We start from the raw sequence: 14882 nt of genomic DNA, 5'->3' as shown, positions 1-14882 counted from the left end.
GGGACGCTGGGGCAGCCATTGGGGTTGTTTTTACCACGATCTTCTTTGTCAACTCAGGTAGAAGTCCGTGCTCTGGGGGCAGTCCTTGCAATCTGCGGCTAGCACGTTGGTCTTGGGCGATGTTGGTTTTGTCCTCGGGCTTCGGGCTTGGATCGCGGCTTTGCGGGGGCGTTCGGTATATGAACGCACTAGCACCTCCACCAGAACTCGTAGAGGCCGCCTTCATCACCCCAGACGGCCTCTACGAGTTCAAGGTTATGCCATTTGGACTGTGCTCGGCGCCTGCAACGTTCCAGCACGTGATGGACACGGTTTTAGCAGGATTGAAGTGGCAGACCTATCTCGTTTACTTGGATGACGTCGTTGTATTCGCCCGAAATTTCGTCGATCTCCTTAGGCGGTTTGCCACGGTACTAGAGGCCATCAAGTCATCAGGGCTCACTCTGAAGCCAGAAAAGTGCCGCTTCGCTTACGATGAGCTTCTGTTCCTAGGCCACGTCATCAGCAAGTCTGGAGTCCGCCCTGACGCGCAGAAGACAGCTGCCATCACAAAGTTCCCGCAGCCCACCGACAAGAAGGCAAGGCGTAGATTTCTTGGCATGTGTGCCTACTAAAGGCGATTTGTCAAGGACTTTTCCCGCATCACTGAGCCGCTGACACAGCTAACTAAATGTGACGTCGAGTTCAAGTGGGAAACGCCGCAGGCCGGCGCATTTCAAGAACTAAAACAACGCATGCAGTCGCCGCCCGTACTTTCGCACTTCGACGAGCACGCCGATACCGAAATCCACCGACGCCAGTAGCCTAGGCCTCGGTGCCCTCCTAGTCCAGAGAAAAGAGGGACATGAACACGTGATAGCTTACGCTAGCCGGTCGTTGTCAAAAGCGGAAGGCAATTATTCTACAACCGAAAGGAATGCCTCGCCGTCATTTGGGCTACAGCAAAATTCCGCCCTTACCTATATGGCAGGCCATTCAAAGTGGTCAGCGACCATCACCCGTTGTGTTGGCTAGCTAACTTAAAGGACCCTTCAGGACGGCTGCCACGGTGGAGCCTCGGACTAAAAGAATACGACATCACTGTAACATACAAGTCTGGACGAAAACACTCAGATGCTGCTTGCCTATCACGCGCCCCCATTGACGCGCCGCCGCAAGATGACGAGGATGACACCTTCCTTGGAATAATAAGCGCGGAAGACTTCTCCGAAAAGCAACGAGAGTACCCGGAGTTAAAAGGCCTCATCCAGTATTTGGAAGGGCACACCGACGTTGCCCCTACGGCTTTTAGGCGTGGATTGTCTTAGTTCGCGCTACAAAACAACCTACTCGTGAAGAAGAACTTCTCACCAGCCCGCGCCAGCTACCTTCTTGTTGTACCGTCAGCGCTGCGTCCAGAAATACTGCACGCCCTACACGACGATGCAACCGCTGGGCACCTCGGATTCTCCCGGACGCTGTCGAGAATACAGGAAAGGTATTACTGGCCGCGTCTGACCGCCGACGTCGCCCATTACGTCAAGACATGCCGAGAGTGTCAGCGACGCAGGACACCACCGACAAGGCCAGCAGGATTACTACAGCCGAACGACCCTTCTCGCCGACCATTCCAGCAGATTGGGATGGATTTGTTGGGGCCGTTTCCGATGTCAACATCCGGGAATAAGTGCATCGTCGTGGCGACGGACTATCTCACTCGCTTTTCTGAAACTAAAGCTCTACCAAAAGGCAGCGCAGCCGAAGTGGCGAAATTTTTCGTCGAGAACATCCTGCTACGACATGGTGCCCCAGAAGTCCTCATCAACGACAGAGGAACGGCTTTTACAGCAGAGCTCGTCCAAGCCATTCTGCAGTACAGCCAGGCAAGCCACAGGAGGACAACTGCCTACCATCCGCAGACGAATGGTCTCACAGAACGCCTGAACAAGACCCTCGCCGACATGCTAGCAATGTATGTCGACGTTGAGTACAAGACGTGGGACGCGGTCCTGCCGTATGTAACCTTCGCTTACAACACGGCAGTGCAAGAAACAACACAGATCACGACGTTTAAGCTGGTTTACGGCAGGAACCCGACGACGATGCTCGACGGCATGCTGCCCCACGTCACTGACGAAGAGAATGTTGACGTCGCTAGCTATTTCCAGCGCTCCGATGAAGCCCGACTCCTCGCTCGCCTACGGATCAATAACCAACATAGGACCGACAGCCGACACTACAACCTCCGACAACGCTTCGTCGAGTACCAGCCCGGCGACCGTGTTTGGGTTTGGACTCCGATACGCCGACGAGAACTGAGTGAGAAACTATTGCGCCGCTTTTTCGGACCCTACAAGGTCATTAGACGTATTGGCGCACTGGACTATGAGGTCATGCCAGACGGAATTTCGCATTCACAGCGGTGCCGCGCACGACCTGAAGTGGTCCACGTCGTGCGTCTGAAACCCTTTTATGCACGCTGACGAACTTCCTTATTTTGTTGTTTTCCTTGGTACGGGTGTTTTCTTTATTACTTTCGTTTGTACGCAGCATCGGGTAGATGCTTTTTAAGAGGGGGGTAATGACACATGTACTTATCTTTATTGGGCGACCACGTTTCGCCGCCTAACAAATGCTATCGCACAGCGCAGGACGCGCCTGCATGTATCCGAAGTTTCTGGAAAGATATCGACGCTTCTATCCGCTGTCTGTTGTCGCCGAACCTTATGTTATCTGATTTCATCGCCTGACGCGAATGGCGTAGAACTTTGTGGAAGACCCGCGGGTCCCAGCGAGTAGGCTGGAACATTCGACGACTGCTGTATAAAAGCCGACGCGCTTGACCCGCTGATCAGATTTTGGACGATCGCCGACTGTGTTCGGCGCTATCGTTGTGCTATAAGTCTAGCCTGTCTTGTGGGCACAGGTTCGCCCAATAAGATTTAGTTTTTGTCGTCACCCGCCGTGGTTGCTCAGTGGCTATGGTGTTAGGCTGCTGAGCACGAGGTCGCGGGATCGAATCCCGGCCACGGCGGCCGCATTTCCATGGGGTCGAAATGCGAAAACACCCGTGTACTTAGATTTAGGTGCGCGTGAAAGAACCCCAGCTGGTCGAAATTTCCGGAGTCCTCCACTACGGCGTGCCTCATAATCAGAAAGTGGTTTTGGCACGTAAAACCCCATAATTGTTATGTTTTTGTCGTTCACAGTGTTGCTACTGTGTTCTTCAACGTCACCACCACGTGACAATATAACCTGCATATAGTTGCTCGTCTTACTGACTTGTCCTTCGCGTAACAGTATAATGAAGCAACTCGGTAATGGCGCTTCGATGTTGTATTTAGCATTTGTGCTTCATTGTAGTCTCTTCTGCGCAACATATTCAATTCTTAATTAAGAAAACTCTCCTAATTTAGGTATATCCGCACATTAGTGTGCTAGATTTCCAAGTGCCACCTTAGCGAATCGCAGAATCTGGCAGCATAATAGGCACTGAGTCGTATCCAAGGCTCTCTTAGCTTCACTGATTGAACAAGACTACAAAAGAACACTATGAAGGCATGCCGAGCACTGCTCTGCCAGGCACCGTCGACGCACTATGCTGCGTGCAAAATAAGCACTATTGAAGATTAAACAACCAGTAAATAGTGAAATGTCACTTCGCGACGTTTTATCAGCTTTCTCCAATATTCGTAGGTTTCTTTTAGTATAACTGCAGCGTATACAGCAATTGATGCAGAATGTAATAAGCGTATATCTTCCCAAATTTTCGAATCGTTCCCATCCAAACACCACCGCACTAAGCCACTCAGGAACCATGCTACCACGTTTTGCAAACATACAATTTTATTGGAAATCAAATGTGCCGTTGCTCGGTCCCATTTATAAAAATATCATACAGGCTCCATGACAATGCTAAAGTTCCTTTTATGTCTTTGGCAGACAAAATTAATTCGAAAATTTACGAGTACATGTACCTCGTTTAACTTATGCTTATAAAATATTTAACCAAGACACCTTCTTGCGAAGAGACTATGAGCTCCATGGCACATTTTGATTTTGCCTTTGCAGTAGATCATGTTCCAATTACAACTGAGGAGTTTGATGGTGTTTTACTTTCGGTATTTAGGTGACTATTGGAGGCACTTGATGGGGAAGTGCTGTTTGTCCGGACGCATAATTACCACAACATCTCTTTGTTTCATATTTCAGAGCTGGATTATTTGACTTGTCAGCACCTGCTGGCGCTCCTGAGGTGCTTGGTAGGTAGGCTGCTTTTTTATGTTTCCCTTGCATTAAAATTAAGTTGCTCATTACCTCTTCACCACACGATGGTGGTCATCTTAGTTTTAGCTTACGGAAAGGTACCCGTTATAAACGTAACACATCGCTGACTAAACAGTCCATGAGGGACTCCTACAAACACGCCATTTCTTTATAGACAATTACATCAGTTTATTGAAAGAAAGCTTAGGACCAACCCTACAGCCTCTCGACAGTAATAACAGCCTGTTAGCAGTCGTCTTCCTTGCAACCATCCACACCCCATTGTCTCCTGCATTTCCCTGGGAACGAAACATTAACCTGTGAGTATAAAAGAAATCAGTGTGTGCAGAATAAATTCAAATGCTCAGGTAAATATTTGGAAATGTTACTATCGCTATGTATATATTCCCCAGAACTGGAGCAAATGGTTACTCATAGCAGGAACATTTACCACCTATTCAATTGGCCCGCAGCTCGGAGATAAGCGCCATTAAGTTTGCCGCAAAGTGAAAGAACTTCGCACTGATTTTTTAAAAAATGCCTTATTACGTAGTACACGGAAGCTTAATAAGAAAAAAGCCTTGATGCCGCAGTTCTGGAGTATATATCTCGAATATGCCCCTAGTCTCGGAATATCCAACTGGTCATAGTGGGCGAACTAAACGGTTCCAACACGCAACTAACAACAAATTCCTTAAAATATTACTATTAAGTAACTAGGAATATTTTTATGCTGATCGAATAGATATTTTTAGATTTTGTAAAAGTAACGTCCAACTGTGTCCGTGATAGCGCGGAAGAAATGCACTTGGGTGTCCTGGCCCGCGTTTATTACTGTTGAATTCCGGAGAGATGCAAAGCGATACATTACCTGTAATTTTAAAAACACAAACGTATGCGGCTGTACGTACTTTGTATGACACAAAGAAAGTCGCAATTTCGTCCGAAAGGCGAAGCACCGATTGAGACAGCAAATTAGTGGATAGCTGTACGACGTAAGGACAGTACATTTATCGGCCGCATAAACTTGTAAACGCCCGCTTGCTAACTAAATTAACAACGGTATAACGTTTAAGCGCGACAGAACGAGGACGCAGGAAAATGCCGGCACAGAGAGAGAGAGCGCTGTCTTTGTGTGTCTCTTTCTACGTTCTCGTTTAGTCACGCTTACATTTTGTATCATGGATTCAAACTAGCGTGCCCGCCAACTTGTTGTAAGTATATTGTTACGTAGGAAGACGCAGACGAAAAGCTATGTACAAATATATTTACAAGGAAAATACGCTGCGCTTGGCCAAGAGGCAACAGCCCGCGCTAGCTTCTAATCGTCGTCGTCGTCTTCACACTGCTGGCCTTTCGTGATCGCGCATATTGTGCCGTAGCACTACCCCCGGCTGCAAAAGCACCGTCCCGGAGCGACTAAAGATCGGACTCGGAAGCAGTGTAGTAGGCCTTGAGCCTACTGACGTGTACGACATCACTAGATGCCACAGGAGAGGACGAGGTTGAGGCCACAGGAGCAATTTCGTAAGTCACAGGCGTCACCTGGCGCAGCACGCGGTAGGGCCCTGTGTATCGCGAAAGGAGCTTCTCTGAAAGTCCGACGTGACGAGAGGGCGACCACAGGAGCACGAGCGCACCAGGTGAAAACTGTACGTCACGATGGCGGGCGTTGTACTGACACTGCTGAGTGGTCTGTGAGGCCGTCAGTCGAGCACGGGCAAGCTGGCGTGCATGGTCAGCGAGGGCGATGGCGTCGCGCGCATACTCGCTTGTTGAGACCGCAGCAGGAGGAAGTGCCGTGTCTAGGGGCAAGGTAGGTTCGCGACCGTACAGTAGATAAAAGGGAGAAAATCCGGCGGTGTCGTGCCGGGAAGAATTGTACGCAAATGTTACGTAAGGAAGGGCAATGTCCCAGTCGTGGTGGTCCTTGGAAACGTACTTGGCCAGCATATCGGTAAGAGTACGGTTTAACCGCTCTGTCAGGCCATTGGTTTGAGGATGGTATGAAGTAGTCAGTTTGTGTTGAATGGAGCAGGAACGCACAATGTCAGCGATAACTTTCGAGAGGAAGTTTCGACCACGGTCAGTAAGCAGCTGTCGCGGGGCGCCATGAAGCAAGATAATGTCACGCAAGAGAAAGTCCGCGACGTCAGTGGCGCAGCTGGTAGGGAGAGCCCGAGTGATAGCGTATCGGGTGGCGTAATCAGTCGCGACGGCTACCCATTTGTTCCCAGAAGATGACGTGGGAAAGGGACCGAGCAGGTCTAATCCAACACGAAAGAACGGTTCCACAGGGACGGTGATCGGCTGGAGATGACCGGCAGGTAGCACCTGAGGTGTCTTCCGACGCTGGCAGGGATCACAGGCAGCAACATAGCGTCGAACGGAGTGAGCGAGACCAGGCCAATAGAAGCGGCGGCGGACGCGGTCGTACGTGCGGGTTACCCCAAGATGTCCTGAAGTGGGTGCGTCATGCATCTCAAAGAGCACAGTCTGTCGTAGCTGTTTTGGCACGACAAGAAGAAGGTCAGAGCCGTCAGGGAGGAAGTTCCTTCGATACAGAATGCCACCCTGGAGGACATATCGGCGAACGGATGCGTCGGTAGGTGTAGAGCGCAGACGCTCGATAAGTGCTCGCAGCGATAGGTCTCGGTACTGCTCATCGGCGATGTTACCGAAGGCAGAGACAGAGAAAATGCCGTTGGCGCTACTACTGTCGGTGTCGTCAGGCTCGTCGACCGGGTAGCGAGACAGGCAGTCAGCGTCCTTGTGCAGTCGGCCAGATTTATAGGTGACAGTATACGAATATTCTTGGAGGCGTAAGGCCCAGCGACCAAGTCTTCCTGTAGGATCTTTCAGTGAGCATAACCAGCAAAGCGCGTGATGGTCTGTGACAACGGAAAAGGATCGGCCATATAAGTATGGGCGGAATTTCGCAACCACCCAAACTAGGGCCAGACACTCACGCTCAGTGATGGAATAGTTGCGCTCCGCGGGTGAGAGGAGCCTGCTGGCGTAAGCGATAACACGGTCGTGGCCACGCTGGCGTTGTGCCAGTACTGCTCCAATTCCGTGACCGCTGGCATCAGTACGGACTTCGGTAGGCGCAGAAGGATCGAAATGGGCCAAAACGGGAGGCGTTGTGAGAATGTCGATTAGATGAGAGAATGCAGAGGCCTCGTTATCGCCCCACTGGAAAGGAGCGTCTTTTTTCAAAAGGTCGGTTAGTGGTCGTGCTATGGCGGCGAAATTTCTCACGAAACGGCGGAAGTACGAACAAAGGCCGATGAAGCTGCGCACATCCTTGACACACTTCGGAACAGGGAAGTGCGTAACAGCATGGATCTTGCCTGGGTCCGGTTGCACTCCGTTCGCGTCAACGAGATGTCCAAGGACGGTAATCTGGCGACGGCCGAATTGGCACTTCGATGCGTTGAGTTGCAGACCGGCTCGCCGAAAAACGTCCAGGACTGCTGAGAGGCGCTCGAGGTGCGTAGCGAACGTTGGGGAGAATACGATAACGTCGTCCAAGTAGCACAGGCACGTGGACCATTTGAAACCGTGAAGAAGGGAGTCCATCATGCGTTCAAAAGTGGCAGGGGCGTTACATAGACCAAACGGCATCACTTTGAATTGATAAAGACCGTCGGGTGTGACAAAAGCAGTCTTCTCGCGGTCGAGATCGTCCACGGCAATCTGCCAGTAGCCGGAGCGAAGGTCAATAGAAGAGAAATAGCGAGCACCGTGGAGGCAGTCAAGGGCGTCATCAATCCGAGGTAGGGGATACACGTCCTTTTTGGTAACCCTGTTAAGGTGCCGATAATCCACGCAAAAGCGCCATGAGCCATCCTTCTTTTTGACCAGTACTACAGGTGACGCCCATGGACTATATGATGGTTCAATAATGTTCTTGGCAAGCATTTTGCGAACTTCTGCGTGAATAACTTGACGCTCAGCTGGTGACACTCGATACGGGCGGCGATGAATAGGAGGGGCATCGCCGGTATTAATGCGATGTTTGACAGCTGTAGTTTGGGCTAAAGGACGATCGTTAAAGTCAAAAATATCGTGGTAGGAAAACAGAACGCGGTAGAGTTCACGAGCGTGCTCGGAGGGCAAGTCGGGGGCAATCATTTTCCGTAAGTCAGCGATGGTACAATTTGCCGACTGTGATGGTAGAGGAGTATCGGATGAAGTGCCGTCTACTGCAATGGATGCTACTGAGTGATCCTCGAATGAACAAAGCTGGGCCAAAGACATCCCACGTGGCAGCACTTGTGTCGTCAAGCCAAAGTTGACCACTGGCAGGCAGACGCAATTCGCCGTAATAGATAAAACTGTATGGGGTACTGTGATCCCATGTGTAAGGAGGACGTCTTGCATAGGAGCCGCGATGTAGTGACCGTCGGGGACTGGTGGGGATGACACTAGGTCAACGTAGGTCAGTGCCGAAGGTGGCAAGCGAACGAAGTCGGCGGAACTGAGGCGACTGGGGTGTGGTTCAGCAGGATCCAGAACAGGCAGGTCAAGGCGGAGAGTACTGGCGGAACAATCGATGAGAGCAGAATGTGCGGAAAGGAAGTCTAAGCCGAGGATGATGTCGTGGGGACAGTGGGCGATGACTGTGAATAGCACGATTGTTGAGCGATCGGCGAAGGAGACGCGGGCGGTACACATACCAATTACGGGGGCTGTTCCGCCATCGGCGACACGGACAACAGGCGTCGTGGCGGGCGTGATAATTTTCTTGAGCCGGTTACGAAGGTCAGCGCTCATTACGGACAAATACGCGCCAGTGTCTATGAGAGCAGACACAGAAACACCGTCGACTTGCACGTCAAGAAGGTTCAGATGAGTGGGCAAAGTCAGTAGAGGATTTGGCGGCGTAGGGAGCAATGCAGCGTCACCTCGAGGCGCTGCATCGTCTAGTTTTCCGGCTGGGAGCGGCGTCCGAAGGGAGTCGGCGAATAGGAGCGACGGGGCTGGGGAGAGCGAGATTGTCGTCGTTGGGGCGAAGGCGAACGAGAATAGGGGCGGTTCGTTGCAGGAGAATCAGTGGCGGCATTATCGGAGCGTGCGGCATAGGGACGAGAAGGGCCACCTGAGGGGCGAGAGTAGGCAGTATAAGTAGGCCGGCTCGGGGAACTCCAGCGACTACGACAGTGCCGAGAAATGTGCCCGATTCGATGGCAGTGGAAACAAATAGGCTTGTCGTCAGCAGTGCGCCATTCAGATGGGTTGCGGAAACGTGGTGGGTAAGAAGATGCGGGACGGGGCGAAATCGAAGAAGCCGGGCGGGTATTAGGGCGATGGGCCGAGCAGATGGTGTGAAGACCCATGTTTTCAAACTCCTGGCGGACAACTGCCTGGATCAGTGAGACCGTGACTGTAGATGTGTTGGTGGGACTGGAGTCGAAGGCAGCCGGATAGGCGGCCTCGATCTCACGCCGGACGATCCTGGTAACATCGGCAGTGTTGTTGGGACGAGGAGCGTCGGCACAGGAAGATGTCGCTGGGGTGTTGGGCAGACGGGCAAACTGCTGGTCAATACGTCGGCTTTTGGCGAGTTCCAGACGGCGGCACTCTCTTATAACAGCATCCACCGTCGCTACGTTGTTGCAAACGAGCAAGTTGAAGGCGTCATCGGCAATGCCTTTGAGGATGTGGGAAACCTTGTCTGACTCAGTCATGTGGGTGTCAACTTTGCGGCACAGAGCCAAGACGTCCTGAATGTACGTGACATAGGGCTCTGTTGACGTCTGCACACGGCCGGAAAGCGCCTTCTGCGCGGCAAGTTGTTGACCGTAGGGGTTGCCGAACAAGTCACGAAGCTGTGTCTTAAGTGAATCCCAACTGGTGAGCTCATCTTCGTGCGTGCGATACCCAACTCGAGGTGTGCCACCGAGGTAAAAGACTACGTTGGCGAGCATAATAGTAGGGTCCCACCGGTTATTGCGGCTGACGTGTTCATACAGGCTGATCCAGTCATCGACGTCTTCCCCATCTTGGCCCGAGAATACGCCAGGATCACGGGGAGCGGGGAGAGTGATGTAGGTCGTCGAAGTGGCAGCAGGTGTCGGAGCCGGCGGAGTCGGGTTGTCGTCGCCGGGAGCCATGAAGGAAGGCTCGACGTACCGTCCACTGCGAAGCTCCGTGACGAGGTACAGGGAACGTCCACCTCCACCAGATATGTTACGTAGGAAGACGCAGACGAAAAGCTATGTACAAATATATTTACAAGGAAAATACGCTGCGCTTGGCCAAGAGGCAACAGCCCGCGCTAGCTTCTAATCGTCGTCGTCGTCTTCACACTGCTGGCCTTTCGTGATCGCGCATATTGTGTCGTAGCAATATTAACAAGCAAGGTGTCACGCGCGCTCATGTAAACATGAACAGATCTAGCTCGATGGGCGCAGAAAGTGGTTCTCGAAATGCTGGAGTGAGGAATCACGGTGGCAGCAGCGGCTGAATTGACCTTCGGGCATCTCTCGCTTCAATGCGAACTAAACGCCAAATGCACTGCGCATACGAAGCTACCCGCACAACGCGCACTCAGCAAACATCGTAGATCGCTTTGAAGATAATGCAGCCGCGGGCATGCAGTTTGGCCAGTTTGGCCGTGCCGCAGATCGCCTTCAATATAGTGGACTCGGCGCTCAGTGCTCGCCCCGAGCGGACGTGCGCAACGAGAGCTCCGCTGAAATCGGAGAGCTCCCTGTCATCGCTGGGCGAACTTTAGCCCGCCGCACTGCGCCTCGCCTAAACACCGGCGGCCTCGGCCGGCCCCTGCACAGGGACCCCCGACCCCGCGCCGCACTGCAGGCGCTTCGCCGCCGCCGCTGCCATGCTCGGCATGGATCCGCCGCCCTCGACAGCTACGACTGCGTAGCAGCCTGCACAATCCACTACGCTGAACCCACAGGGTATGTACTATCGGCCAAAAAAAGTAAACGGACCACGGCTTAGGTGGCCGGAGCGGCTGCGGGGCCGCACCGGGGAGCTGCTACTTCGCTCCGCGCGCTGACGGCGAGAGTGTCCCGGGTGACGCCAGACTTCGCCCTCACTCTCGCGCGGTGCCTTGTCACGCTTGATAAATTTCTAGTGCACCGTTCGGTTGCTTCTACTGCTGGCAGTCGCGACGAAGGAAACCGTACATCGCCGGTAGTCCAGCACATGGCGCTGTCGCACAGGGGCGGGCGGCAGCCGGACAACAAACCGCGGCACTGAGAAGGAACGGAACCCGTTCTGATTGTTTTATATTCACCGTATCTTTTATATTAGTGCATGTCGCCGGCGTCCACCGCTGCTCGATTTTAGGTAAAATCGCGCAACGAGCCGCAACGGTGGCTACCGTGACACGCGCTCTTTCACGTCATCGCGCTAACTTAGAATTGGAAGCGCTGCGTGGACATCCGAAGCTATAGCGGCGGCGCTCTCGATGCCTAGGCGAGTAGGCCAAGTCATCGTGGTCGACGGCAAATTTTCATCGCACTGAGGACCCCTTTAAGCCACGGAATGTTTCCATGAATAAACTTTCATGACTGACTATAGTTATTCCTATTCGTCTTCCCAATTGCCTCTTCCTGGCCGTGCTTTTGTAAAGTTTCATTACGGCCTACGCATAGTAGTATCTAATTAAAGCAGTTTTCAGAGGCGTCGCTGATGTTAATATTAAACGTACTACTGGAGACAACGACGGAAAAGTGATCTCGACATATAAGCCGTGCCCGCAGTAAACCTTGCCGCCTGCGACTATCGCGCCGGCGTGAAAGAGCGCGCGTCATGGTAGCCGCCGTTGCGGCTACTTGCGCGATGTTACCTAAAATCGAGCAGCAGTGGACGCCGGCGACTTGCACTAGTATAACAGATACGGTGAATGTAAACAAAACAACAATCATAACGGGTCTCCGTTCCTTCTCAGTGCCGCGGTTTGTTGTCCCGCTGCCGCCCGCCCCTGTGCGACAGCGCCATGTGCCGGACTACCGGCGATGCACGGTTTCCTTCGTCGCGACTGCCAGCAGTAGACCAATAAAACGGCGCGCTAGAAATTTATCAAGTGTGACGAGGCACCGCGCGAGAGTGAGGGCGAAGTCTGGCGTCACCCGGCACACTCTCGCCGTCAGCGCGCGGAGCGAGATATCAGCGCCCCTGTGTGGCCCCGCAGCCGCTCCGGCCACCTAAGCCGTGGTCCGTTTACTTTTTTGGCCGATAGTACTTTGGTGACGCTTCACAGGGAGCATTTACGTGCGTGACTCCTTCAGCACCACGCCGGGACGGAGCCACCACCATAGTTGTGAAGTTGACCGATGGCTTCAACCTCTCCTCAGTAACACCAATCGAGTTGAGCCTACAAATTCGTCCGCGGCCCACCTTGCCAAGTTCGAGAGGCAGGACACGGTCGTGAAAATTCGAACCGCCCAATACCTCATCCCCATCGACACGTACCGTGCATCGGCCACCACCAAACTACTCTCCTTACAGTCCGTGGATGTCTGTGGAAAATCGCACCGTGTGAGTGTGTACTGCGCCAACGACCCACAAAGCGCTCGCGCCGTCCTGCACGGCGTGCCACTCTCCTTTTCAGAAGATGCCGTACGGGAAGAACTCCATATTCCGGGCCGAAAAATCCTGTCTTTTCGGCGACTTGGCAAGATGGCGTCTCTCATAATCACGGTAGAGGGCCCTGAAATACCAAGGAGCGCCATCCTGTTTTCAGCGGTCTACCGGCTGTACCCACCCAAGCCGAAATGCCTTCAGTGCTGGCATTGTTACAGCCAGAAACACAGATCTGATGTCTGCCCCAACGCCGCGACATATTCGTGCTGTAGATCTTGTGGGCAACATTTCTCTCCTACGTCAACTCCTCACAGTGCTATATGCGCTGCTGCAACTGCGGGGGTGACCACCCTGCTACGGACGCAAACTGCCCACACCGCTGCGCTGCGAAGGAGGCACTTCGCCGACGCAAACCACCGACACGCATCAATCCAAATCACCAAGCAGCCCAGTACCTCTCACGACCGCATACTCGAGAAGACTCCGGCGTGCCAACCAGCAACCGGTATTCGGCACTCAACACCGACTACAGCCGTAGCCGTAGCCGCAGTCGCAACCGGAGTCAAAGTCACGACCGCAAGCACAGTCAAAATCGGCCCACAGAGAAACCGAAGCCCGCCCACAAGCAGAAGGTGGACTTCAGACAGAGCCAGACAGCTCAATCCCAATGTGATCAACACGATCCGCGCCGTCCTTCGTGGCAGCAACTACGTAAACCCAAGCTTGCTGCTGACGACCCTAACTGTCCTGCGCTACCTAACCACTGACAGACGCAGTCTACGCCTTTAAAGGTCAATGGTACAGCTCTCCCAGAAACGGCCCCCAGTCCGCAGCCCACCCCATAGAGCTCAGGCCTTCTGACAGAGGATTTAGATGCACGTATTCGTCGCATCGTGCAACAAGCGATCGAATCTACTATCGCAACTATAATTACTGAACAGATACAACGCGCCGTTCTAGCTGCTCTAATCCCCTTGTCAAACCAATTTGCGCAAATTTCCACCCGCCTCTAACATATATGCACCCACACAAACGCCCCATCCCCCATAGCCCTTCTAAATCACAACATGGCCACTAACTCTAGGCAAACACCTCCGATCCCAACCCCACCATCTCCATCTCTCACGATGTGGCAATGGAACTTTCGTGGCTTCAGACGCAAGAAACATCTCCTGCAACGTACGCTATTCATGAAAACAGAACCGGATATTCTTGTGTTGCAGGAGACCCACGGCGCCTTTCCCCTCGCTGGCTATGAGCATTTTGTTGCTCCTAGTATTACATACAAACAACGGGGCACGTCACACCCGCTTACTCCTACAGTGACGGTGACTTACGTCAAGAGCTCCTTGCCCACAATTCAACTCGACACTACGCATATGAATACACTGACTACTGAGCACGTGAGCAAGAGGACAGACGTGCATGGTCACGGTCTAGATATTTTAAACTGTTATTGGACGCCAAACCAAAATATCTGGCCGCTATCAAGCTACGACCTGTCCCAGCAACGCTTAACACCTCACCATACTGTCCTAATCCTCGGAGACTTCAACTATCGATACCCTTCTTGGGGATATGACGAAACATCAGCGCTCGGCCGCGAATTAGACAGCTTCATGTCGAACTACAACGTCTCTCTCCTAAACGGCATTACCACTCCCACCAGACTGGGGAACTCACGTGAGAGGGACACAAGCCCTGATCTCACTTGGTCAAGCAGCCGCTACAACATTCAATGGGAGAATACCCAAGACACTCTTGGGAGCGATCACTCTATTATTGAGATCCGGCTTCCCTTGCGTACACAAAGGCCAACTCAGACACCCCGCCACAAAACTATCTGTCTCGTTGACTGGAACAAGGCGCGTAAACGACTCGAACTGGATGAAATTGATGAGAACACTAACCCCACAGAATGGACAAACAATGTTCTGCAGGTTGTGTCCCAACATACTTCCCGCATTGCCGCCACAGAAGATCAACCCCAGGTCGACACTCACCTCTTAGCCCTCTGGGAACGACGCCGCAGACTGGTGAGCTGGTGGCGCCGTGCAAAGAATAATAGGACGCTCCAC

General features: G+C 52.7%; 1 protein-coding gene across 4 annotated transcripts in view; it reads left to right on the top strand.

Moving 5' to 3' along the window:
- The window catches only part of LOC126522276 (venom metalloproteinase BumaMPs1-like), a 117396-nt gene that overhangs the window by 64099 nt on the left and 38415 nt on the right, over nt 1–14882 (top strand). For 3 of the 4 annotated variants that reach the window (XM_055066315.2, XM_055066317.2, XM_055066316.2), the window contains exon 9: nt 4192–4241. In XM_055066315.2, coding sequence (XP_054922290.1) covers nt 4192–4241 — 50 coding nt within the window. Of the gene's footprint in view, nt 1–4191; nt 4246–14882 lie in introns of all 4 variants that reach the window. The other variant, XM_055066318.2, reaches the window with a different exon arrangement.

This window comes from Dermacentor andersoni, chromosome 6 (assembly GCF_023375885.2).
Source record: "Dermacentor andersoni chromosome 6, qqDerAnde1_hic_scaffold, whole genome shotgun sequence".
NCBI lineage: Eukaryota > Metazoa > Arthropoda > Arachnida > Ixodida > Ixodidae > Dermacentor > Dermacentor andersoni.
This window is presented reverse-complemented; position numbering and strand designations above follow the sequence as displayed.